Raw genomic sequence first — 26,605 nt, 5'->3', positions numbered from 1 at the left:
GAGCTGAAAATCAAGCAGGCCAAGGGCTAAAATACGGCTTCCATAGGGATCATCCTAGTCTCAGTTCTCTTCAACATCTTCAGGAACAACTGTGGCATGAAGAGGGGTGGGTTAGAGACAGAGATGACACTCACACCTGAAGTCCATGTGGCAACAGAAAGAGTTTATTGTTTGAACTCCTCTTTATAAAGGGAGTTTGAAATGCCCCAGTCTAGATAGCTCATTGGCATGATCTTTTAACACTGCCCAGCTCCCAGACAAGTGAGGTTCTGCAGCTTAGAATGGAAGGTGATTGATTAAGGTTCCTGTCTGTCAACCCAGAGGCCAGTTTATGGAAGCGGCTGGTTTCTTATTTATATCCAAATTAATTGTCCAGTACAAGCCAGCCTGTAGTGTGGTATACTGTGAGAAACTACTTGGATGCAGGAGTCTTGGGAATAATAAGTTTGCTGACAACATAAAATTGGGAGAAGCTCCCTTGAGGGCAGAGAGGCTCTGAAGAGAGATGTCAACAAATTAGAAAGATCTTGACAAAATACAGCAGTGGGCAATCACCAACCATATGAAGTTTAACAAGGAAAAGTCACAGATTCTGCACCTGGGATGGGGCAACCCTTGATGGATGGACAGTCTGGGGAATGAGATGCTGGAAAGCAATACCGTGAAAAGTGACCTGGGGGTCCTGGTCAGTGGCAACTTGAACATGAGCCTGCAGTGCCCTGGCAGCCAGGAGGGCCATGTGTGTCCTGGGGAGCATCAGGCACAGCATCACCAGCTGGACAAGAGAGGGGATTGTCCCGCTCTGCCCTGTACTGGGGCAGTCTCACCTCAAGTGCTGGGAGCAGTTTTAGTCACTTCAATATAAGAAAGACATTAAATTATTAGACAGCATGCAGAGGAGAGCCATGAGGATGGTGAAGGCCTTGAGAGGAAGTCATATGAGGAGTGGCTGAAGTTTTGGTCTGTTCAGCCTGGACAGGAGGAGACTGAGGGGAGACCTCATCGCAGTTACAACTTCCTCATGAGGAGAAGAGGAGGGGCAGACACTGATTGCTGAACTCTGTCATGCCCTGTGACAGGACTCAAGTAAATTCCATGAAGCTGAATTCAGGCAGATTTAGGTTGGGTAGCAGGAGAAGGTTTTTTACCTAGGTCGTGGCTGAGCACCGGAACAGGGTCGTCAGGGAAGTGGTCACATCACCAAGCCTGACAGAGTTCAAGAAGTATTTGAACAATTCTCTCAGACCCATGGTGTGATTCTTGGAGTGTCCTGTGCAGCGCCAGCGGTTGGACTCTGATGATCCTGATGGGTCCCTTCCAACTCAGCATATTCTGTGATTGTAAAACAGTCGTATCTTGAATTTTTTCTCTCCTTACTATAGGGCCAGAGAATTCAACTACTGTTACTCTACAAATTGTTCGAGAGCAAGGATTTGTTGGGGATCTTGCAGTTCATTTGAGCACTGCACCAAACTTTGAACTCCCCCTGTCCAATCGAGCAACAGAAAATGAGGATTATATACTGGAAAAGAAAACAGTAATTATGGCAGAGAATGCAACAACAACTTCTGTCATAGTCACTATTTTACCTGTGAGTAGCCAACTATTTCTTGAGCTATTAATATGTTTTAAGGAAATGGAAATGGTACTGATTTTATACTAGTAGTATGACTTAACATGGCTGTGCTGGGATTCTTCTAGCCATCTCTTTCAAAAAAAACCTGCATACCCATCACTGGAAATGAGCCAAATTCTTTGTTTGATTATAATCCCAAAATTTACTTATAATAATGAAGAAGATTATGTATATTCTTTAAATATATTTAGAATTGAGATACTGATTTTCAAGTCATGGCTTGGTTTCTGAGATCTAGCTGACTTTCTCATAGGTAGCAGTAACAGGTGACAGCCAGCACTGCTTTCCACTGTTCTTGAAGATCTGAAATCTGACTTGTCAGCTTCTGTTTCAAAATCTCAGCAAAAGTATCTTTTAATCTTTTATATGGTATGAAGCCAGGGATTGATTATACGGTCCCAAATACTGAGAAGTTTTAAACAGTAACGAACCTAAAAGTAGTCAACTGTATTATATTGCAATGTATAATTAAAAAAAAAAGACATTGAAAACTTTTTTTCAGGACAATATTCCAGAATTGCAGGAAGGATTTATAATCAATATTACTGATGTGCAGCTTATCACTTCATCTAAAGGACAGCCAAGTGTGAAGAGGCTTGGATTAGAAATAGCTGAAATAACAATTGAAGAAAATGATGATGCCAGAGGAATATTTAATTTTAATGTTACAAAGGTAAGTAAGTCTGAATAAAAAGCATGTAAAGTGGCTTTCGAGCAAGACAGTCTGATTTCTCAGATGACTTCTGAAAGTATTCTGATTGGCTTTATGATATTTAATTGTTCTGGAAAAAATGGCCAGATACCAGACAAACAATTCTTTCTTAAGTGGTTCACCACAAATAATACACAAAATTTATTTTTGCGCTGGCAGTGCTGAAACAAGTGTCATAAAAAGGGAGGTCAGGAGGTCATCTAATCCAGATTTTTGCTCATAGCAATGTCACTGCTAAGGCCAGACCGTTTTACAAGTAGTTACATGTTTCTTCACTTACTATAACTGCAAGTCAACTTGAAAAAAAACCAAACAACAAACTAAAAGTTTGTTGAGACATTCTGCAGTTTCTTTTTGAATGTACAGGGTATCACTGGAGCTGTTTCTGGTTATGAGGTACCACCACCACAGAATGTACTGAAACTCCCAGTTGTTCGACAGGCTGGGAGGTTTGGGTCAGCAACTCTGTACTGGGAAGCCATTCTTTCAACTGCCAGCTTTGAAGACTTCACACCATCATCTGGAAACCTTACCTTTGCAGATGGGCAGGTATTCACTTGCTGAAAGTTTACCTGACTTTTGGTTACCAGCCTAAGATTTTTTGTGTGTTTTCCTCTAGCACAATTTTCACTGAAAACACGTTATTTATGGCCTAAGGTATATGAATGATGCTCCCAGCTTCAGTTTTTTAACATGGAAAACCAGAATATTCAAAACCATTGACCAAATAGGCTTGTGTGTCTTTGATACTTTGGCAAGTGAGGACATAACTTCTAATAATAAACCCTGTTACACTGAAAATTTGTAGTGAAATCCATCTTAACCATAAATTCTCAGAATAAACCTATATGATTTCTTATCTGTGTTCTACACCATAGTTTTAAATTTCATACTGCACCTGAGAATACTTATTGTACACAAGGGATTTTGATTTTAAGTGAATACAAGTGGTCTTTGGCAAAGGGAAGGATATACATAGTGTGCAGAATTTTGACTAAATATTGACCATATTGTCAACATTCACTTTCTACTGAGTACCAAAGCAGAGTATGCTGCTGGTTTTAACAAACAAGATTCACATTGATGGAATTAAAAAACACTACTGAAATTATATCTTATTATAAATATACAAGCATAAGAGGAAAAATGAACAACTGAGCATTGTCTAGACATTACTAGATACAATTTGCCTATTTTAATTTTTTTTTCAAACAATTCACAGAATATTATAAATGAAACTTCATTTTTTTTTTATTTTTAACATTTCTACAGGCTACAGGAGAAATAGAAATTACAATCATAGATGACAGTGAAGTTGAATTCCTTGAGATATTTAAAATTGCCCTGGTGAGGGTAACAGGTGGTGCAAGACTTGGGAATGACACCGTCGTAACTGTTGCTATTCCACCAAATGATTCACCTGTTGGGGTATTCAGGTTTGAAGAAAAGAATGTGAGTTTGATTTAGGCGGCACTCATTTCTGCTGAACTTGGAGTGGGTTTGTGTCAATAGCATATAGCTGATTTTTGTAAGTCTTCACTCAGTGAAAGATGTGATTTCATTGAAATGATATTAGTGCTTGTCTTCGACTAGCTATGTAGGATGGTAATAATAGTGAAAGTGCTGCTGCATAAATATAGATTTCTGTGTGACTGAATCAATTTAATTCACTATACTAACAATTCAGGACATCCTAGGTAGGATTTTTGATGGTCTGTATAATAATCTGCATTACTGAAAGTAAAATTTGGAAAGAAATTACAAAGCATATCTCATCTTAGTTCTTGCAGTACTTCTGCTCTCCCTTTTGCTTGTACCGAACCTGCTTGTGACATTGTCTGTAATTGTTTTGGATCATAGTGCATAAAGAAATCACTTGGTAGTCCTTGGTAGTAGAATTCAACACTCTCCTTACACCTGTTATGCTCATGTCCTATTGTTCAGAATTGTCATTGATAATGTTTTCCATTGTTTATCTTAAACATGTATCCATGTAATTTGACATTATCAATGCAGCTTTTGACTTTTTTCAATACAGCCTTTCCCATACTTTCTTTCTCCATCAGGTAACTGTGAAGGAACCTCAGACACCTGATGACTCTGCTGCAGTTGTTTTGCTCAATGTAAATCGAAGTCAGGGAGGAAGAGGAGCAGTTACAGTGTTATGGATTCTCGAGGAAGCAGCCAGATATGATCTGACCCCTCTAAATGGTACCCTTCATTTCAGTGAGGTATTCCAGACATTGCAATAACTTATTTACTATTAGATATATAAATACTTCCTTCTGCTGGTGTGTATTTGTCTGATTGTTATTACTTGTTGATAGAAGTATGGGGTTACTAAGTATTATACGCTACAAAAAGGTTAGTTTTAACTGACCTTTTAGAAGTATTCAGGCTTCTTTCAAGATGTAATGGAAAGCTGACATGCTTTTTTAATGCAGCAGAATGTAATCATCAGGAAGGTAGTTCTTCAGATCTCTGTTTTTACTATTAAGAAAGAGGAATTGAAAAATACTGAATGAAAATAATGATTGCAGAAACACTTATTCCACTAAAGTATCAAGCATCTTAAAAAGAAAATTTGTATTGAAAGGGTGAGAAAGAAAGATGAATGCTCAAAATTTGCAGATTAAAAAATCCTGAAAAGCACCTTCATAACTTTCAAGTTAGACAGTGTTATTTAATTTGTATTTCATGGCAGGTTACAACTCTGAAGTCAGAGTTAAATGTTGGATACCAATACAATGTTTATATTTTACAGTCTGCGCAAAATACTTAATGAAGAAAAGTATTTTAACAGAACATGATCTGTTTTCTCTCAGTATAAGCTTTTTCTTCATTAAATCAATAGGCATGCTGGTTGTTTTACTTTGAGTCAGCTGAGAAATAGATTTTTTTTCTGGTAAAACCATCAGTATTTGGCAAAGTTTTGCTGTCATTTCTCTACTGGTAGGCTTTGACATTTTGTCTTGAACATTTATCTATGCTTGAGTATAAGCATAAACTGTATATGCATGGTATACTAAATTTATACCATGTGTTTGTCACTTCCCACCGACAAAAATGTAGATTAGGCAGAAATTTGACTAATATATCTAATGTTAATAATGTGTTAATCCTTAGAATATGTGTACTATTGAATATGCAGTTTCTCTACAGAAAGTTTTCTCTAAGTTAAAACATATATGTGAGTACAATTTCGAAGGAATTTCAATCTTCATTTAGTTGCAAATAGTGAGGGTGTTTTTAGGATGGCTGGCAATGTTTGAGAGACAGTTTTTTCTGGTTATTAATCTGTGAGAAGAAATTTCAGCCGGATCAAATATATGATGTTTTAAAATACTAAAGAATATGTCAAGCATTCTTAACACTTAATATGTAAAAAAAAAATAAATTAATACTGTATTTTGTTTATTTCATTTAATATATATCCATGTCTGTCTTTATATGATGCAGACTGAGTCCCAGAAACAGATTATTTTACATGCAATACAAGATGGTCTGCTGGAGGGGAATGAAACATTTACCATTCGGCTAGTCTCTACTGGTGATGCAGAGATATCCCCTGTAAATGGTAAAGAATTAATTCAGTATCTTCTGGTTTTAGATATTCTGTATGAGACTATTTGAAGTCTATTAATATTATTTCAGTCTGCAGTGCTGAAGTATTCTGTGGGCATCTGGTTGGTCACAATTTTGAATGTCCATCTTTTTCCCTAAGTTCCTTAGCTGAAGAAGTCAAAGAGAGTTCCACAGGCCCTCTATGAAGCTAATGTTTAACCACTCATGCCACAAAATTTACCTTTGGTAAATTGCTTAGTTTTCATTTACCATGAGAATATTTTTTCTCTTCATAGGTGTTGCAACCATCACTATTATGGGAGATGAAGGAGCTTCTGGGGTGGTTGGGATAGCCCATTCATCCAAGCATGTTTTGATTGGAGAACCTTCCGGAAGTTATAATGGAACTGCTCTTGTTAGGTGGGTGCATCTCTCATTTTTTCAAAGAAGGAACAACAACCCAGATTCAAAAGCTATGAGACCCCACATTTGGCAATTTATTGAGTACTACATTTTATCATAATTTCTATAAACAGTACTATTTTAAAAACCAGTGATTGATTTTAAGGAAGGGTGGAATATATCATGTGTGTATCCTTTCAGTATTAATGGGGAGGTCCAAATATTCCTCTCTGTCATCAAGTTATTTACAACATTGATGCACCAAAGGAAAGAGAACCTTAATCAAAGGAGAGGGGTAAGAAAATGTGACATTTGAAGGTGCTTTGTGCTTTCTAGAAATTGGTTCAGGATTTGTGCCTGAATAGTATTTCAGCAAATTGTTATATTCTATCATAAACAGTATGGGAATGGGTGTTTTGGTGGAAATAAAAAACAGATGCAATTGTTTTATTCTGTCAACTGAAAACAGAATGAAGAGTTTTAGATTGTTAGAAGAATCTTCTAAGACCATTGGAAAAAAATATTATGACACTTCCAGCAAATATAAAGCAGCAGAGCACCTTCTGGTACAGGCACAAGAAGCCCAAAAGACAAAACAATGCTTTGTGCAAGAAGTAGTTTAAGATTGTGTTATGTGCAAAATGTGCAGACGAATCTTTACTGTGACTTATCCAAGCATTATGTTATTAGTAGGATTTTAGACAAGTAGCAGACAGAACATATCACAGAAAATCTCAAGGCAAATGTATCCTACATCTGCCTTGTAGATCAAATTGCCCCTGGCATTACCCTGGCATCCAATTTCCCTTCTATTTTGCATATCTATCTCTGGCAAAGAACAGAACTTCTAGAAATAGAAAGAGAAAGCAGTTTTCTGGTCCCATCTTTGGACTATACATGGAAAGAAACTTGAAAGACCTCTTGGTAAAAATACAGCTGGAGATGCCTCCAAACACAGAGAATTAAAAGAGAACTTCAGAGCTGTTCTGAAAATGCCTGAAAAGGGGATTCTCATGTTCTTAGCAGTGATTAAGTACATTAAAACTCAAGCTTTCATAGTGCTGATAACATTTCTTCCATGCACAACAGTATGATATACTATCTCTGTATTGATATTAAATAATGAAGGTAAAAATAAAATCTGTGTTTGTGTCCTTACCTACAGCCTGGTACGTGGCCCAGGGATTTTTGGGGAGATCATAATATATTGGAATATAACACCTCCTCATCAGACAGAATTTATTGAGGTATCGGGGACTTTGACCATGCGAGATAGGCAGTCTGCAGCAGTTGTTCTAATACAGGTATATGAGATATCTGATACCAGTAGCTGTTTCAAGTACTTTATTTTATTTTCTTAGGATCTTAGCTAAAAATTATTTATCTCTTTCTCTCTAGAAATGGTTTAAATTCTTTTAGCTGTTGTTGGTTCTTTTCTGTAGGCTGTAGATGACAGCTGTCCTGAGGAAAAGCATTGCTACCAATTTCAACTAACCAGAATCAGTGATGGAGGACTCATAAATGAATCTAGTAGCACAGCAAATATTACCATGGCCGCCAGTGATTATCCGTATGGAGAGTTTACATTCTCCCATGAACTACTGCAAACAACAGAAGATGAAAAATGGGTATTATATTAAAATTATTTTTTATATAAAATTACTGATAGATATCAACGTTGTTGCTATAATTATGTTCAACTTTAGAAAGAAAAAAATCAGTCTCTAAAGTGACTATCTGCTAAATTACATGTACTGTGTACTTGATAAATCATATTGTTGTTACCTGACAGAACCATTGAAAATATGACTTTAGAACATCTTGTAAAGGCAACTGTAACAGAAAACAAAGCCATTTTTAAAAGAAAATATTCTCTTTCCCTCAGGTAAACATCACTGTTGTGCGTTCCAAGGGATCCTATGGCAGAGTGCATCTTTGCTTTCAGATAATAAATGGGACTGCAGAGGAAGGAATGGATTTTACTCCCACAGTAAGGGAAATGGTATTTGAACCAGAGGAGGAAAGTAAAATTTTTTTGATTGAAATTCATGATGATGACTTTCCTGAAGGTCCTGAAAACTTTTCAGTGATGATTAGTGAAGTGGAACTCCAAGGAAGGTAAAGTTAAAATTTCCAGTTGATTTGTTAAAAGCAGAAAAACAAACTAGAAAAACAAACTATATTTGGATTCTGATCTACCTGAATAAAATTACTGCCAGACATTTAATCTGTTTTACTGTAAAATTTTGTAAAACAGCTATAATTGTAATCATAATAGAAAATGCATGTATGGTAAACCCAATTATTTTAACAATAGTATAAGATGTTGCTGATTAAGAGTTAATAAAACTTAAAATCCATACATTAGATACAAATTGCCAAGTTGCAAGAAACTTCATTAAAAAGACAAAATGAGAAAGAACAAATGAAATACACACATTTCTAGTAATAATTCTTGCAAACATAATAGTATGAAGAAATGTGACAAAAAGTCTTCAGTAGTAACTGTCAGAAAATAAAGTTATTTGCAGTAATTCAAAAATTGTCACACACACATCTTTATATTTTCACAAGAAGTTTAAAATGTATTTTTATGTTTTGGCTTTTTTTTATGTTCTTGCAAGTGGATTTGATTTTACTGTAAGAGAGAATGGTCTACAGATGGATCAACCTCCAATAATAGGAAGTATCTCCACAGTATGGGTCACTATTGCAAAAAATGACAATGCTGAAGGTATCATAGAATTTGATCCACAGCATGTCCTTATACAGGGTAAGTTTACAATAACTTCTCACTGTATTTTGGAAGATAAGGGTTTGGCATGAATTTTGAAATGACATAATTTTTTCTCAATTATTTTTATAGTGGAAGAGGATGCTGGATTAATCATGATTCCTGTTCTGCGAAAGCGTGGAACTTACGGCAATGTCACAGCTGATTTTCTTTCTCAAAGTATTTCTGCAATTCATGGTGTTGACTATGTCATTCATAATAATACTGTAATTTTTTATCATGAACAGAACCAGTCTTTTATTTACATATCTATTATAAATGATGAAGAAAGGTAATTACATTTTCAGATATTTATTCACCAATTTACTTGTGATTAAGTCTTCTTTAGCATGTGCTAAAAAATCTACACATATGTGTGTATAGAGCTGAAATTGAAAAATTTCTGCAGAGCTAAAAAATCACCTAAGGGAGAAAATCAACTAAAGGGGAAAAATTTACAGTGTCATAGTTCCTGTTAAATAGTATGGAATCATGCATGCAATCAAATATGATTTTTAATTGCATTATAAGAAATGTTGGTGTCAATAGTACTACTATGAAAAATAAAATATTTTTCCATATTTTTGTTTAACTTAATGCTAATAGAAAATAGAATAATGATAGAATTTCAGAATGATGATATATGAAATATTTTTATTTCAGATATCACCATTCTATGCAACTAGAAGGAATCTTCTACACTGCACCTATGGAGATGATTTCATTATTCTTTTAAACACGTTCAGTTGGATGCATGATTGAATTACTAAGAACAGTTTTAATTTTTTTCTTTTCTCATATCTCAGAATGTCTTTTTTTTTGCTTTCTTTTTTCTTTTTCTGTGCAGTGAATTTGCAGAGCAATTTGAAATCCAATTGACAGGAGCTACTGGTGGAGCCATCCTGGGGCTCCACCTGGTGAGCCAGGTCACTATTGCGAAAAGTGACTCTCCCCAAGGCATGGTCCGATTTCTCAACCAAAGCCAAATAGTTCTTCCCAACCCTGATGCAACCACAACGGTGTCCCTGGTGGTGGAAAGGACTGGGCGGTTGGTGGAGGCACAAGTGGGTCTTGCCTGTAAAAGCCTGAAAGTTTTCCAGTGACTATGTCAAAAACCTCCTTCATTTTACTTTGAGAGCTTTCTTAGTGACTGATTTCTAATTGTATAATTACATCTTTTTATTAAACATTAATTGCATATAGCTGCAGTATAACAGAAAGTGTTGTTACCCTTCAAAATCCTCTTTCTTCTCCTGCTTCCCTTCTTTTATTATGGTATTGTGTGCATTGTTTTGAAGTAGCTCCTACTCCCACAAAAATTATAGTTAACTTCATGCACTGCTACTAGTTTAATTTAATTCAGGAAATTGCTTACTGTGAGTTTTGTAGAGTATTTTTTTACTCTCTAGAGGCCACTTATAATGTGAAGGTATAAATATAAAACATGGTGGGCCTTTCAAGGTCTTGTCAAATAATTGAAAAATTATAAGCCATGAACTCTTCTTCTCCACATATAAAAATTGCCTCAATCTTTGACTTTTTCTAGAAGTCATTGGAGAAAAGCAAAAAACACTTAAATTAACAAAATAATAATTATAAAATCCTGAATATAGCCTCCTTAAAAGCAGTTTAATTTGTGAGAATCGCTGAAAATGCTGTGGCTTTTAATCAGGCTGAAGAAATATTAAGGATTCATAATTTCCTTTGTAATCTGAAGGATTAAAAATTTATATGATAGAAAATATTTGTCATTTTTAGACTTGACATCACACTTCAAGAGGAAATGGTTTTGATCATGAGTACTGATGTGGGAAGTTTTGCAAAACAAGTCATGAAAGAGATGAGAAATAGACACTGGTCTTTGTGATTCTTGCTATATGCTAAAGAAATCTTAGTTTCTTTTCTGTTATTCACATCTAGAATTTAATAAACTGGCATTGTGACTAACACTTTAAAATTCATTTGTAAATTGACAGGTTTACTTTTTCAAAGGTTTCTGTATTTTGTCCTTTATAATTAATTATTACTATTTTGTATCCTGTATTAATAGCAAATATTTAAACATAGCTAAGTACTTTTGGTACTCTGTCACTTCTCCCGTTGGGATGCTGTTATAATGTATCACCCCTCTAAATCTGAAACTGATCTCTTCCACAGATTAACTGGGACATTTTGGGACCCAATTCAGAAGAGATTTTGTCTCCTCTGAATAGTGACATTGGTGACCCTGTGAATGGAACATTCTATTTTGAAGAAGGAGAAGGAGGTCTGAGAACAATTAATCTACAAATCTATCCTCATGAAGAAGTTGAAGTTCAGGAAACCTTCATTATTCGACTGAGCCTTATGAAAGGTGAAACAGAAATAGATTCTAAGGCAAACAGCATTACATTAATAGTAAGTTATTATCGCTTCTCATTCTTCAGAGATTTCTGTTGATATTGGTATTTATTCATGCAAAGCTTTTAAAAATTAATCACAATGATTACTTACTCATTTTTTGACCTGTGAACTATTTTGGTATATTATTTTCAATTCTGAAAGAAAAAGGGCAGAGAATCTATCTGTAAAAACTGGAATAAAAGAGGTGGGCTGGCTCTCCTATTTGCAGTTCTCTTTGGAGAGAGCATGGATTGAGCCCACATTTCTATGTGTCAATATGTTTGTCATCTGTTGTGATTTAAACCCAGCTGTAAATTAAACTGCACTCAACTGCTTCCCTTCCCCTACCCTGTCTTGTGAGAGGGAGACAAAAAGCAGTGTTTCTGAGTCAAGATAAGAAAAATTTACTTGAAAACACTAATGAGATGAGAAACAAACAGTAACAGCAACAACAATAATAACAAAGCTATACAATAGAGAGGGTGATTTACACACAAAAAGGTGCTCATCGCCAAAGCTCCACCGAGACAAAGACAAAATGTCTTTTTCCCTTGAGCAAATCAAAAACAATGATGAACCAATCATCCACACACACACACACACTTGTCCTTAAACCCTGAGACAGTGAAAAACGATGGACAAACTCTCCAGGCTGGACCACTTGTCCTGCACCAACTATTATGTGTGTGTGGTAGGTAATAGCGATCTCGGCATGCCCACACAGCACCAGGCTCTGACCCCTCAGCAGCTGCAAGCAGGACATTGTCACTCTTGACATCTCTTCAGAGGAAGGGAGAAAATCTGCCTTCTTATAGTACAAGAGAAATGCAGATGTTTTGAGAGTTATTGCAGTCAAATCAGTGCTCTAGGGATACTGCAACTAAGGAAATACTTATAAATCTGCTGTAAGAAGCCCTCAAAAGTATCTCTCTAGAAATTGTATTTTTATTTTATTATTTGGTCTGTAAAGAGTGGAATTAACTCTTATTTCCACAGTCCCCTTCAGGAAGTTGTGTTTCCCTAAATTCTTTTTGCAGCTAATGGTTCATAGAGATGGGTGCGGATGAGCTCTCTTTCCCATAGTTCTGAGTTTGCAGACTGATAGTGTTAGAAGAATTTCTGTATACTAGCTCAAGGTACCTGAGCATTTCCTGCTTTACAATCAAAATATTCAGATGTAGCATTTGAAATAAAACTCTGCTCTTTTCCTTCCTGGACAGGGGAACTGAAAACTGAAAAAGGGACATTCAAAATTTTCTCTGCTGTTTTTGGAACTAACAGATATGTGCCCCAGTAGCATCTAGCAGTGAAAATCTCAGTAGTTTGAACAAGAATACAACTTACACTACATTTCTAGTTTTTTTAATGTTTGTTTACCATTTTACAGATAGAGAAGTTTGGTGATCCAAATGGAATTGTACAGTTTGCTCCCGAATCATTAACTGAGAGTAATTATGCAGAACCCTCAGGAGACGAAGGGCCACAAAACATTACACTGTTTGTCAAACGAATTCAAGGCATTCTGGGGAACATAACGGTATTCTCACTCTTTTCCTAATAAACAATGTAACCAGAAATCATCCTTGGTGTTGACCTATGGAAAAATATCTCATTCTGTGCCTTTCAATTGCTTGTTTCTCAAATTATTTATTTTTTAATGTTGCCTTTTAGACTGAATTTAGGAAGGGCTTAGCCCTAGTACTTGTAGTTTGGATAGTAAAATTCATTCTTCCCTGGTCAGGGGAAATAAAAGAAAAGCAATACTGCTGTGCTGCTCTCACTTTCTCTCCCAGTTCACTTTTGATGGGAGAACGAAGAGACAGTACTTTCATAGTGACTTGTCTTTGATATCATCATACTTTACTTTTTTAGACAGAATCAGACTTCCTTAGAATTTTCTGAACCATCAATGTAAAAACATTAGTTTTTACCTAAAGTTGTTTAGAAGTCAGCATTTTAACAGGAACTAATTTAATTTAAAATAAATGGATCAATTAATAGAAACATCTGCTGTGTTAATGAGAGTTCATTCCTTTATTATGTGAGGAATACTGAAAACAGAAAAAACAGCAAGGGTGTTTTGGTGAGAAAAGAGATGCTTTTTGAAAAATGTTCATAAATTCGATATAGTTTTACATAAATCTTCTGAAACTAGACAAATGAAATATTTTTATATTTTTAACACTGTTAATTAAATAACACACTCTTTTGAAAGATAGTCTGTATGATAGGATATTCTTCCTATGCATACGCAAAACAATTGTTATTTTACCCATTTAAATGCAGTCTGTTCCATATTCTGTCTATACTGAATCCTGAATTTGCAAGTTTCTGATTTTGGGGGTAACTTTTCTTTCTTTTATGCTTTGCATTTTCTGTACTAATTTCAGGTGTACTGGGAAATATGCAGTGAATCTGACATCACAGGTGACTTTCTTGAGACAGAGGGATTTGTTGTCATTGCTGACCAGCAGAGTACAGCTGAAATAATTATCTACCTGTTACCTGATGATGTTCCAGAACTGGATGAAAGCTATGAGGTACAGCTGATTTCAGTGGAAGGTGGAGCAGATTTAGACCATAAGAGAGGAATTTCAAAGATCACAGTGTTTGAAAATGATGATCCTTATGGAGTGTTTGCCCTGTACTCTGATCAGCAGTCAGTATTGGTAGAAAAAGCCCTGGATCGATATATTCAGATTAATGTGACTCGGCATGCTGGGGCATTTGGAGAAGTGATGGTTGAGTACCGTGTCATATCCCTTCACAACGAAGCACTAATTGAACCCAAGAATGAGGTGGGATTCCTCACAATAAAGGATGGTGCCAGCTTTGGAGTAAAAAGAGTGCCAATAAGCAACCAGGTGTGTATTACTCTTTTAGCTCCTATGTTATCTGTTGTTTCCATTTGTTTCATCACAATACAAATAAGATAAAAAACTCTCACTAATATCGACTGTGAAGAAGGAGAAAAGAGTTTTGGTGTTACAAATTTCCTCTTTATGGAGTAGAACTGGATTTGAAAATCAAATTTTCTGATAGTAATTGCAAAATCACGAATTCAAATATTTTATGGTTTTTTTACATTGTTGTTTTGTGTTACAATGAATTCAATATCTTATTATTATATGAATGCAAGTATTTTCTTAAGTTTCTTTGGATTGTAAATAGTGATCTGTCATTTGTGACCAATGAAGAAGAAAATAAATGTACCTGCAGTCTTCTGTGTTTCCTTGTTGTTTGTCATTATTATCACAGTCTTACATCCACTCTTACATGCTCGTACAACAATCTTAAATATCTTTAATCCTAAGGATTAAAATAGAACCAAGGCCCAGTGTGTCAGATACAACTTTTTAAAATGGCAATAGTTGCTTTACAAACTCATATTCCAGCAAACTGCTGGCAGATGGCTTTCACAATATTGATGGCTTAACTGCTGTTCTTTGAGAAACATAATCAACTAAACACTTGTCTTGAAAATGCTGCTTTGTATGTAAGCAAACAGGAATCTGCAGGTTGCTTTGGTAATTATTTGCACTGTTGAATAATATCTTTCTAGTGGAATTAAATTTCTGTCTTTTAAATTAAATTCTCTCTCTCAAAGGCATTTATTTTACTGGGCTTGAATTTTACTCTGGAACTTACTAATGTAAGCCTGGTAAGGGGAAGTGCCAAGGATGTGCCTAAAATATTAGGAACAGCAAAGTCTGCTGTGCTGATTATTCCTGAGGAAGCTGCCAATTCACAGGTCAGTAGCCTGGTTGTGATCTCATGTTCCTACCACAGAAGAAAGGTACACTTCACTTCAGAAGATACCTGTTATAAGAACTCAGTGAAGTTTCTTTGTAATCAATATGACGGAAGAGATCATTCCTATTATTACTTGCACTGTATGTTACTCATTCCTCTAATAAAAATTCTTATAGAAACATTTTAATACAATTGGAAAAGGCCTCTTTATATATAAAATGTAAGTAGTGTAAATATTTACATGAAAGGGGAGTTCTAAGACTTAAAGGAAAATAAGTAAATCTGGATGATGTTTCTATAAGTACGGGAACCCCAAAGCAGAAGATAGCATGAATTCAGTATTATGTGCAAAAAGAGATGTTGGGTGCTAATGCTGATGTCAGTAAATTTGGTAATCATTGAGTGATAAATTTTCCCTTTGTCTATTTCGTATGAGAGTGGGAAAAGATAATTTTCCTACTTGGATTTGGTATATGTGCTACCATTCCCTTTTTTTATGTCAGGCAAAGACATGAGGTTTTAAAGGTCATGAGGTCTTAAATTTTATTGAAGTTTAATGATTTTAATAATCTTTAAGCATTGTTGTAATTTTTAATTTACAATGAAGCTTGAGTCAGTCTTTCTGTTTACAGAAAGACTATTATATACCATATACTACCATATATCCATTTACCATCTTCGCTCCTGTTTGCTGCTCAGAAAAACAGAAAAGTAGATCACAGTAGCAAAAATAATTTTGTGTACAGTGTCATGACATAACAACTTACTGGATACACAATTAATAACCTAATTATATGTATGTATCTATATATCTATATATGTCGAGAGAGTAGTACAGTTATTACCTGAGAGCACTGAAGGCAGGCTTAATTTATTTTTCTTCTAAACAAGAGACACAGATGGTATTCACTATTTTCAGTACTGAAATGTCACTCATACTTGTTCTTTTTCTGTGCAATCTAATTGCCAGAAATCTAAAATTATTAAAGAGCTCATATGAACTCCTTCAAGAGAGCATATTTATATGTCCATAAATACACGCACATATATTTATCTATGTGCATGCATCCTTATTGTAAGATGCCCATTTTACAAAAGGTACTATGCTTTCATGTATGTTATTGTCCATTTTTATTCCATTTTCTGATAAAATCTACTATGTTTCCACAGGTTGGCTTTGAATCTGTGATATTGCGACTTACAAACATTGTTGCAGGGACAGGCCATGCTGTCATAACCAGGAAAGGAGTTTATGGCTCTGTAATAGTTAGCTGGATTTCAGGATGCCCACCAGACTTAGTCATTGACTCTGTTAAACTAGGCAATATTACTCCTCCATTTGGTGAGTAATTGCTGCAACAAGTTATGTACAGCTACAAGGATAACAGCTATGACTGTTGCCTAAGTGATGATACCACCTTTTAGTTATTTGTACCTCTGCATGTTTCCATTCCTAATGAAGAGTCATTAGAATGAAATTGTGTGGTCCAGTTTTTATCTCTTAAGGGACATACTTACTTTATGAGAGAAAAACCATCTTTTCTTCATAGACACGACACTATGTCCCTGAAGGACAGTTTTCTATAGGAAAGACCCTTATCATGAAGATTTCTTCACCTTAGTGGAGTCGAATTGCGACTAAAGTTCCTATGTCAATGTATTTCCAGGTGAAAATAGAATTTCTGTTTAGTGATTTTGACTGTTGCAATCATTCTCCTTTCAGGTACTGTTGTATTTTCCCTTGGGGAGGAAAGTAAAGTGATTTCATTTCAGGCTACTCCAAGCCTAAATAAATCTGAGACATTTGCCATCACTTTAACAGCAGTGCACAGCAATGTGTCTGGTGGGGCTCGCCTGAGGTAAAGATATTATTTGTACTTTGGAGTTGCACTGATCCTGTAAGAATTATGACATGTATAGAGGCATATACCTCATACAAATCCCTATTACATTGTAGGTAGCTAGCAAATTGGAGTTCCTTTTATGATAATTTCTATGTCTTGTCTCACATGGAAACAAATGTCAGTACTGCAGATCTGATTTGTCCAAAACAGGGTTTCCTTCAATTCCAGTCTGTTCCCTGGCATTGGGATCTGAGGTACCTAGAATGTGTATAGTATGATGGAGACAGTTAGGAAAGCCAGTTAGGTTGAAGAACCAAGATCAACAGTTTTAACCAGGAAGCTGAAGAATAAAATAAACTCTCAATTTTCAGTGTCCCTGAATATCTATATTTAGAAGATCTTAGATGACAACCATTATTTCAAAGAAATCAAATGAAATAAAAAATGCTCTAAAAATGACTAATTTATATTAAACCCCCTTTCTATTCTGAACAAATTAAAACATTTCATTCAATGTTGTTTTTTGTCTCACTTAAGTTGTTTTCTGTTCTTCAAACTATTTTCACTCTTCCTTATTAAAGATGAAAATGTATAAAAAATGGGCATAGAGTGACACTGTAGGGAGAAGGGTATTGGCTTCACCTTGTTAAAATTGAAGTGGCAAATCTGAAGGAAGTTAGGAGTGAATCAGATGCCTAAATTTCTCAAACTGACCCTTTCTCCTAGGTTTGTCCATCCTATGGACTTGAGTCCTCAAGCACATATTTACTGTGTAAATCAAATACCTTGAATGTATGTGATTAACCTTTCCCAGAAAACTTAAGACTGCATCCCAAAAGAAATAAAGCTCGCAATTACTATGAAGGTATTTTGGCTTCCTAAGTAGAAGAGATCTGTTAGCCAAATCTCCTTACTATAATTGTGCCATTGGTAGCCTCTGGCATTGAATAATGGTTAAGTTCTAGAGAGAAGGAGATGACGCAAAACTTAGCAGAGTCAGTCTAATATTTTTTAATAAGAAGGGAATATATTTAATATGAAAAAAGTAAAGCTTAAATTTATATTGATAACAAGACTCAGATCTGAAAAAAAGTACTTTGGATAATATTGTAAAGAGGGAGTATTTCAAAGCCTTATAGTGTACTTTGAAATAATTTCCTGACCTTCTCTATCTTCCTGGCTAAAACTGTAGATCTGCTAGCATCTACTTCACAGCTTTCCCTTGGTACAGGAGGTTTGTTCACTGTTTAAAACTGGTATTACTTGTAGTGGCTATATTATATTCCTGTATTATGTCCGTAGTAGGAAGTTCTACTTTCCTTTGCCTCTCCATTTTGTCCGGAAGACCATATTTTATGTATCATTTACTCAGTATCCTGTCCTGACTTAAGATGCATTAAGCCTGTGGAGGGCTGCTCAAAGATTACAAAAGCCTTTTTTAGGGAACCTCTCTATGTCTTGCTTTGTATGATATCTATTTCTTCCCTCTACTGTTACACATTCTTTTAATCCACATTCCTACAGCCATCATTGATTGCTCACTGAAAATTACTATGCTTGATTGTTCATGTTTTTATTATTTGTATTTCTCTCTCAATGTGATACTGTTTCTGTTTCAGATCAGGATTTACAATAGCTAAAATTGAGCCAATGGGGATCTTCCAGTTTGATCTTAACTCAAGATCAGTTTCAGTTGAAGAAGATACCCAGGTAGTCAGACTACATGTCCAAAGATTGTTTGGTTTTCAAAGTAATCTCACTAAGCTGACATTTCAGACCATTCCAGGAAGTGCCAAACCACTAGAAGACTTTATACCCATCTACAATGGAGAGCTTATGTTTTTACATTTTCAGACAAATGCAGTGATAGAAATATCAATAATTGATGACACTGTGTCTGAAATACAAGAATTTTTTTTTGTAAATTTGACTTCTGTGGAAATTCTGGATGTTCAACCAGCAAACCTTGACTGGAGTCCCCGTTTGAACCCAACTTTCAGTGTTGCAACAGTTAATATCCTGGCTAATGATATTCATCATGGAATACTAAGTTTGGGGCCAGAGTTTATTTATGTTGAAGAAGATACAAATAACAATACCTCCAACACAGCAGTGCTTCAGATCAGAAGGACCAAGGGATTTACTGGTGATATTAAAATTACTGTTAAAACTTTCGGGGGAGCGAGTGCGCAGAGAGGAGTAGATTTGTATCCTTTTGGAGAAGTTTATGGAAAATCAAACTTCACATGGGCAATGGAAGGAGAAGATTTTGAAGAACAGACAATCTCTCTGACTTTGCTGGATGGAGAATTTGAAAGCCAGGTGTCCATAAAAATTTTTGATGATGATGAGCCTGAAGGACAGGAATCATTTTATGTTTTCCTCTCAAATCCTGAATATGGAGCTCAGATTGTAGAAGGAAAGGATGAATATGGATTTGCTGCTTTTGCAATAGTAATTATTGCAGGTAATATTTCCTCCAGGAAATGAGTAAATATATTTGAATTAAATAACAGCAAATAACTATATGTTCTCGTAGCAATTTTCACGTAAAATTGGAATTCTGTATGATAATAAACAGGGTATTTTATTTCCAAATCTAGTGTTTTCCAGATGAGAGTAAGCATCTAATGCACAAAGCCCACTTAGCATCCCTTAGCAGTGTAACGCAAAATACATCTATAGGTGCTGCTTATTTCTGTTCTTGTGCTTTATGAAGGGAGAACACTGAGTGAAACACATGTGTGGTGAGTCGGAGACAGAGATGACCACATAACTGATGTTCATGTGGCAACAGAGAGCATTTAATGGCTCAACTCTTCTTTATAAAGTGGGTTTGACTGGATAGCATATTAGTCTGATCTTTTAACATGGTCCAGCTCTTGAACAAGTGAGATGTCTGCAGCTGAGGATGGAACATAATTGGTTGAGGTTCCTGTCTGTCAACCCAGGGGCCAGTTTATGGAACCAGCTGGGTTTCTTATTTATATCTGAATTGCCCAGTACAAACCAGCTTGTACTGTGATATACTGTGACAGCTGAGCATAACTGGTTTTGTTAAAGATGGAGTAGCATTGCAGGCTCATTTTTTTTTTTGCCATTTTCCGTGTTCCAACACTTCCTCCTGGAATGCGAGATTCCCATCTCAGTAGATCCATGGCTTCCAAATTGAAAGAATAAGTGGGATACCTTATGGTACAGACCCACATCTATGAGAAGTCAACTTAAGGTATGAAAATGAAAGTGTCCAAGAGGAACCTGTTGCAGAATTTCTGGGCATCCATTGTTTGTTCACACTATTGTGCAAATGATTTCTCACAGTACTCTAGTGCTGCATTCAGACCAAAATATTTTCTGTAACTGTAAATACTGACCACTTCTTGACAGTTTATGGCACAAAAGGATCACTGCCTTTTTTTGCTTGGTTTGTTTCTAAAGACCAGATGATCTGTATTTTGCCACTTGAGGTACTGTTGGAATTTACCAATATTACTAAACTGGACTGCCTTGGTCTGTCTGGCCTCAGCTGCTAAACCAAATAGCGGCACCTGTGATGTTTTCTCCCCAGAGACGCTATTCAGTACCTGTGGTCATGGCTGAGCACATGGGGACAAGTCCGGGCACGCCCCGAGCTCCAGTGCTTGCGGCTAGAGCTTGCTATTGATGAGGGTCACTCCTCAGGCCTTCCTGAGCTGGAGAAACCTTTAAGGCGAGGTGAAGAAAGGAGTGGGTCCTGATGGAGAGTTTTAATCCAGAGTTTTTCTTCTGGGCCACATGGCTTTTGAATCCTGCAACAACTCCTACAGAACTCTCAACCGTGTGGTGTGCTTGTCCTTTTACCTGGGGAGAGGGCAGGGAAGGGAACACAGAGACCACCAACCAGGTATGGGGGGAGGGGGTCTCAGGTGCGAGGGACACCTGGATGGGCCAGGTGTCCCTCTGCCAATCACTCAGCGTTCCCCTTGGAAATTCTGGGTTGATAGGCAGTGCCCAGCAGGGGTCAAGGGTGGGGAAAGGAGAGGTGGTGATTAACACACCACCTGGGGAAAGAAACTTTAGGGGAGGGACTAGGGAAACTGAGGCACACCATGACAACACACTACAACAAGGTACTTTGCTTTGTCAGGATCTAGAATATTTTAAGCTTCTTTTACTTTTACCTTTTTTTTTTTTCCCCTTTTCTTAACTTAGTCTATGAAACATGATTTTGAAAAAGAAAATGTTTGAATACAGGAAGACATAGTTCTTACTGAGACCATAAGATTACCTAAAAGAGGAGAGATGTAAAAATTTACTGACCCATTATTTAAATAATGCATTATGGCAGCAGTGCTTGATGGGAAACAGTGATTATAAGTTGAAATGAGATTTCATTTGAGCCTGGACATTTTTTTCTATTCTGTACAGAAAGCCAGTGGCACAGGTTGCCTCAGGAGGTTTCATGGTCTCTCTCCATCCCTGGAATTCTTTCAAGCCTCAAACCTCTGAGACATCTGGTCTGGTTTCAGAAATAATTAAACTTTGAGAAGGGTGTTGGACTAGAGACTTAAAGGGCCCTTTTAATCTGAATTATATTGGCATTCTGTCAGATGTATTTCACATACTTTGTATTTTTAATTTAAGTCCTTCTCTTTTACAATGGATGGAGTTTGTACAAAGTTTCTGTTTTCATTCTTTGCTACTGTGCAGTTCATACCTGCAGTGTAGTCATCCTCTGATTCTGGGAATAGAGGACAGGAATTAGCATACTCAGTCAACAAGGAAGAGTTTGTCTTTCAGTCACTGTCGTACTATGAGAAAGTCATGTCAGAACTCCGAACTTCCCCTCGCTCTTAAATATCCTGTCAGGCTTACCAACTGTATATAAACCAATCTAATCTGCAATAAAGTTTTAGAAAGAAGTTGGGCATCAGAACAAATTTTAGGTTAACTCAGTTTAGTCTAAGTCTAGTCTAACTAAATTAGCCTAACTAACTTTCTAATCAAGAAAGTAAGGTCCAGCATTACTAGGAGTTTTGTGTATTTAGATAATCTTAAGAAATCAGTGTGGGTATTGAGAACTAGGATTAAACTGTGCTGCTGGATGAGTGTAGGAAGCAATCAAGATCATATAAAAAAACAGATCATATGAAACATGTTCTCTTCATGTGCATTATCTTTAGAATTTACCATGGAAGTAACCAGTTCCCTGGGTTACTTGTTGATTTTCATGTTGCTCCACCCATGCCTGTGAGGACAGGTAATGATTGCAACAGGTCGGCAGGGAAGAAAAGTGCGTGACAGGTCTTAGGTGGAAAATCTGAGGGCCCTTTATTCTTCTGCCTCAGTAACAGGAGTGATCCCAAATACAGCCAAACACTTAAGACCTTGAATAAGGGGAGATCCCTATTTATATACACTAAGATGGAACATTCTAGCAACATAATAACCAATCATAACCAGCAGTGGCAGCGTAACCCATATTAGCATGGTAAATCTGCTGATCCTGTTGGAACAAACTTCAACTCTCCCTAACTTGAACCATGACCCCTAACTTAGGGTGCTGCTTTCCATGGCCTCGGGTTGATCCTAGCTATGGCTGGCTTGCTGGCCAGCCCAGGCCACTGAACCCCCACAATTAACTGCAAAAGTATGTGTGTAGACACATGTTGTAGTTGGAGCTTGTATTGAATACTACAGAAGTGTATTAATATGCTCTAGGGTTATACCTACAGTACAAAGTTCCATAAAGTTGGAACATGAGACAACATATTAAGGAAAAGGGTTAAATATTCGTGCATGCACATAAGCAAACACACAGTTTCTGTTCATCTTATGTTGACTTCTCATAAGTACTGGGGTGGAAGTAGATTGCCTTTTCAATTCTAGAATAAAGCCATCACTACCTGCCAGGAGAAATCTTTTAGAAGCAAGATTTGATTGAGCACTGTAAAGACATTAGTTTCCCCTCATTAACACTGGGAATTTTTATTAACACTGGGAATTTTTATCTTCCACTGCTGTTTTTCTGAAGTTACTTGCATTCCCCTAAGAAAAATGTGGTGTTTTGCAGCTCACTAGTTCGACATATAGAATAAAGATGCAAGACAAAAGCTGCTGTGATAATCTAAGAAAATTGATGTGTTCAACCACATCATGGATAGGATGAATAAGAAATCTTAAGTTACATCACTGGAAGCCAATCTTTATCACATTATGTGCTTTGTATGTTGAGGCCCATTTGTTTTCAGAGAGAATGTTTTAGGATTTATGATAAACATAGCTGGACTGCATATCTCATAAGGCCATTATAAGCAAGGCTTTTGAGATTGTTCTGGAGATTTCTGTTAACACTTAGTCTCTTTAAGTCAAGGGACACAGAATTCAGTCAGTTTGTTGAATGCTGCTGAAAATACAAGCTTACATGCAGAATTGGTGCCAGGACTCATAAGGAATTTACTTCCAAAACCAGTTATTATTATTCTAGTGATTAAAATAAAATTTAGACATTCTAAATTTGAAAATCTAGTGTAAATTAAGAATAGAAATATTAAGAGAATTGAGGTGTCCTGAAATAGTACTTTACAGCATGCCTTTGATACCTGACTGTTTGGAGTTTTAGCAGTTGTGCATATTAAAAGTATAATTTACTCTCAGCTTAACTTTCTGGCTTTTTACTTTCATGGACTATTTCTTACACAGGAAGCGATCTCCAGAATGGCATTTTGGGATTCATTCCAGAAGTACAAAGTGGCCTGATACTTGATGAAGACTCAGAAAACAGAGAGGTGTTGCTGACTGTTACCCGGCAACCAAACAGGTGCAGGCAATAGTGGATTCCAGTGCTCTTCCCACACTATGTAATGTGTTGTCTTCAATCACAGGAGCTACTGTTAGTGGAAGAGGTTTTCATCACAGAGTTTTATAATAAGTGTTTCCCTTTCACCTCCTTTAATAGCTTCACAGATTTTGGCAATGGGGCATTTAAGTTGTGAATATAATTAGGTCTGTTACTGGTATAAAGCAGAAACCAGAAAAAACTCAAATGCTTACCATTTTATACTGTAAGTCAGCAAGTGTGAAGGTTTTGCTTAAGGTAAAGTATTTCCACTGCTAAAGGTGTAACTCCAATTCTCATCTCTCTGTACAATGTAAGTACATATGAATACTACAAGGAACAATTAAGAAGTCATGTAAGTGTCAGTGTGCTTATGTCTTCACTTTTGCCTAATTAGTGCACACACACACACACACACACACACACATATATATATATATATATATATATACTTTAAATAAATATGCTCAAGTATGGTAAGTTCCTTATACTTACAGGAAAGACCAAGTCTACCTGGCTTTCCAGGCCAATGGATACTATAGTATTAATGAAAGTACTTGGGCACATCCATGCTTTCCAAGTGTCTCTTATTCAGATAATTGCATGTTATCTGAAACAAAAATTAAGAAAAAATCTGCGTTCCCATAATTGTTTTATTTTCTTCTTCTGTTACTTTTTTTTGTAATGTAAATAGGTATTAGAGGCAGAAATTTAAACAAAAAGAGCTATTTTTTCATTGTAAAGCAGTTGATTCCATAATGCTAAGTTCTGAATAATAACATAAAATGTATGTTATGTCTGTGGTTTATGTTTCCTAAATCTGTTTTGCTCTCCTTCAGTAAGTGCGTACTCTTCTCTTTTGCTTATAGGGCTTTTGAAGATGTGACGATCTTCTGGCGTGTGACCTTTAATAAAACGGCTGTTGTCCTTCTGAAGGATGGTGTGAACTTGGAGAATGAGCTTGTAGCTGTGCTGGGAGCCACAACCTGTGTGGCAGGTCAAACAATGTGCAACATCTCTATTGAAATAAAACCTGATCATGTAAGTAATTGTTGCTTTTTATGTACAGGACTGAATTGCAGTTAGTTAAGATGAAAAAACTCCTCTGATCCAGACGAACTAGTACTTAGTTTGAAGATAGTAACTTGGTATCTGACTCCTCTGGGACATGTTTATTTATAGTCTTCTATTGACTCCATTGTGACTGGTAAAAAATTTGGGAAGGAGATAAGTATTTAGTTTGAAGAGTAAATTACAGATCTTAGGTTTTTATGTAACAGTAAGGAAAAAGAATGGAGTTTTTTCAATGGAATGTTAGATCATATGCTCTCATCCTTTACAGAGTAAGATTTTCATCTACCAAAACATTTCTTATGGTGGTTGATGGAAAACATTCTGTAAATAATAGCTCATTGAATAAAAAATACCTTTTAGTCTAACTTTTATGTAATTTTATATTCCTAAATCTAGCACAGTGATCTCTGAAAACTCATAAAAACTGCCTAAGGGTCTCTGAGTGTCTAAAAATCTGTCTCTGTTCATCTGCCTTGTGAATAGTGAAGTTCAATTTAGGAGCCATCATCCACTAAATTGCATTTGTCTAAGTCTAACAGCTTTGTGAGACTCAGATGGCACTCTAATATACAGACATGATTGTATTAACACAAAACACAGTATTCAGTCATTTTTATTGAAAAGGAAAAAATATTTCAGTGTGAATACATAGGGGTTAGATTAAGCCCTTAAGAAAGGAAGGATTAATGTTTGCCATTATTTTAAAGTTGGAGAGTTTCAAATTTTTCTAATAAATTATCATAGCACCCCGGTGTAAGAGCCATAATGAGGACTCTAGGCAGCTCTTCATAATGCAGTTTATTACATCCAATATGTTACAGCAGTACAGGGTTGTGGGCAACAGAGCCTATGCCTACTGCTGTCAGCTCCAGCTGCAGACCTGAAGACTCTTTAGTTTTGGTTACAATTATATACTTCAATGTATACATTATATACTTTTCTTTGCTGAGCATCTTAATACAGAAGAACCAATCTATATCTTAATTTTTCCCTATAGCCTATCATAACTACTACAATTACCATATTCATGTTACTATTCGCCAATCACTAAAAGTTAACATGTTGCAGTTTAAGCTAGAAGTTGTTTTTAAGTTTTCTCGCAGTGGAAAATTCTGAGACCTTTTTTCTACTTGCAACATCAGCAGACTTCTTTGCCTGTGCTTTCTTTCTGCTTGGTAAAAACATCTTGTTTGAGGTGGGTTTATCGTTTGCTCTAAGGCATAAAACCCACTTCTAACTAACATACCTTTGCCTTCTTAGTTATCCAGTAAGACTGGCTCAGCATTTCTTTTCTTCTATATCAAAACTTGCTTTCATTTCTATTCCTTCTACAGATTCTACATTCAGAAATCTTTCTGCCAAGCATAGGTATCTCTGAGACTTTCCTGTCTCTTCCCAAACTTTCATCCTTCCCAGCACCCAGGCTAGTGGCAAAGCTGAGGTCGGGGCACTGGAAAATCACTAGATGGGAAGATTTCCATGGTTTTTTTTTTTACTCCATTCTAGAAAATATTGCAACATGCTATATGTGGGAAATAGGGATTTCCTATTTAGGAGATGGATTTAGTCCACCAAGAGAGCCATTTTCCTTCTCCATCTTCAGATGTTATCTTTACATTATAGAGCCGGTGAATAGGTGTATAGGGCA

At 36.2% G+C, this 26,605-nt stretch overlaps 1 protein-coding gene across 2 annotated transcripts in view; it reads left to right on the top strand.

The window, feature by feature from the left end:
• The window catches only part of ADGRV1 (adhesion G protein-coupled receptor V1), a 282,802-nt gene that overhangs the window by 103,413 nt on the left and 152,784 nt on the right, over positions 1-26,605 (top strand). Inside the window, exons 58-80 of one of the 2 annotated variants that reach the window (XM_039695670.1) lie at positions 1,383-1,591; positions 2,139-2,309; positions 2,715-2,897; positions 3,621-3,800; positions 4,415-4,579; positions 5,808-5,925; positions 6,209-6,332; positions 7,480-7,618; positions 7,757-7,942; positions 8,200-8,432; positions 8,939-9,087; positions 9,181-9,379; positions 9,935-10,151; positions 11,245-11,484; positions 12,857-13,006; positions 13,860-14,009; positions 14,127-14,333; positions 15,077-15,220; positions 16,393-16,564; positions 16,946-17,081; positions 18,686-19,533; positions 23,748-23,865; positions 24,753-24,924. In XM_039695670.1, coding sequence (XP_039551604.1) covers positions 1,383-1,591; positions 2,139-2,309; positions 2,715-2,897; positions 3,621-3,800; positions 4,415-4,579; positions 5,808-5,925; positions 6,209-6,332; positions 7,480-7,618; positions 7,757-7,942; positions 8,200-8,432; positions 8,939-9,087; positions 9,181-9,379; positions 9,935-10,151; positions 11,245-11,484; positions 12,857-13,006; positions 13,860-14,009; positions 14,127-14,333; positions 15,077-15,220; positions 16,393-16,564; positions 16,946-17,081; positions 18,686-19,533; positions 23,748-23,865; positions 24,753-24,924 — 4,610 coding nt within the window. Of the gene's footprint in view, positions 1-1,382; positions 1,592-2,138; positions 2,310-2,714; positions 2,898-3,620; positions 3,801-4,414; positions 4,580-5,807; positions 5,926-6,208; positions 6,333-7,479; positions 7,619-7,756; positions 7,943-8,199; positions 8,433-8,938; positions 9,088-9,180; positions 9,380-9,934; positions 10,152-11,244; positions 11,485-12,856; positions 13,007-13,859; positions 14,334-15,076; positions 15,221-16,392; positions 16,565-16,945; positions 17,082-18,685; positions 19,534-23,747; positions 23,866-24,752; positions 24,925-26,605 lie in introns of both variants that reach the window. The other variant, XM_039695669.1, reaches the window with a different exon arrangement.

Source organism: Passer montanus, unplaced genomic scaffold (assembly GCF_014805655.1).
Source record: "Passer montanus isolate IOZ18808 unplaced genomic scaffold, ASM1480565v1 scaffold91, whole genome shotgun sequence".
Classification (NCBI taxonomy): domain Eukaryota; kingdom Metazoa; phylum Chordata; class Aves; order Passeriformes; family Passeridae; genus Passer; species Passer montanus.
Note: the sequence above shows the minus strand (reverse complement) of the source record. Positions and strands in the feature narration are given on the sequence as shown.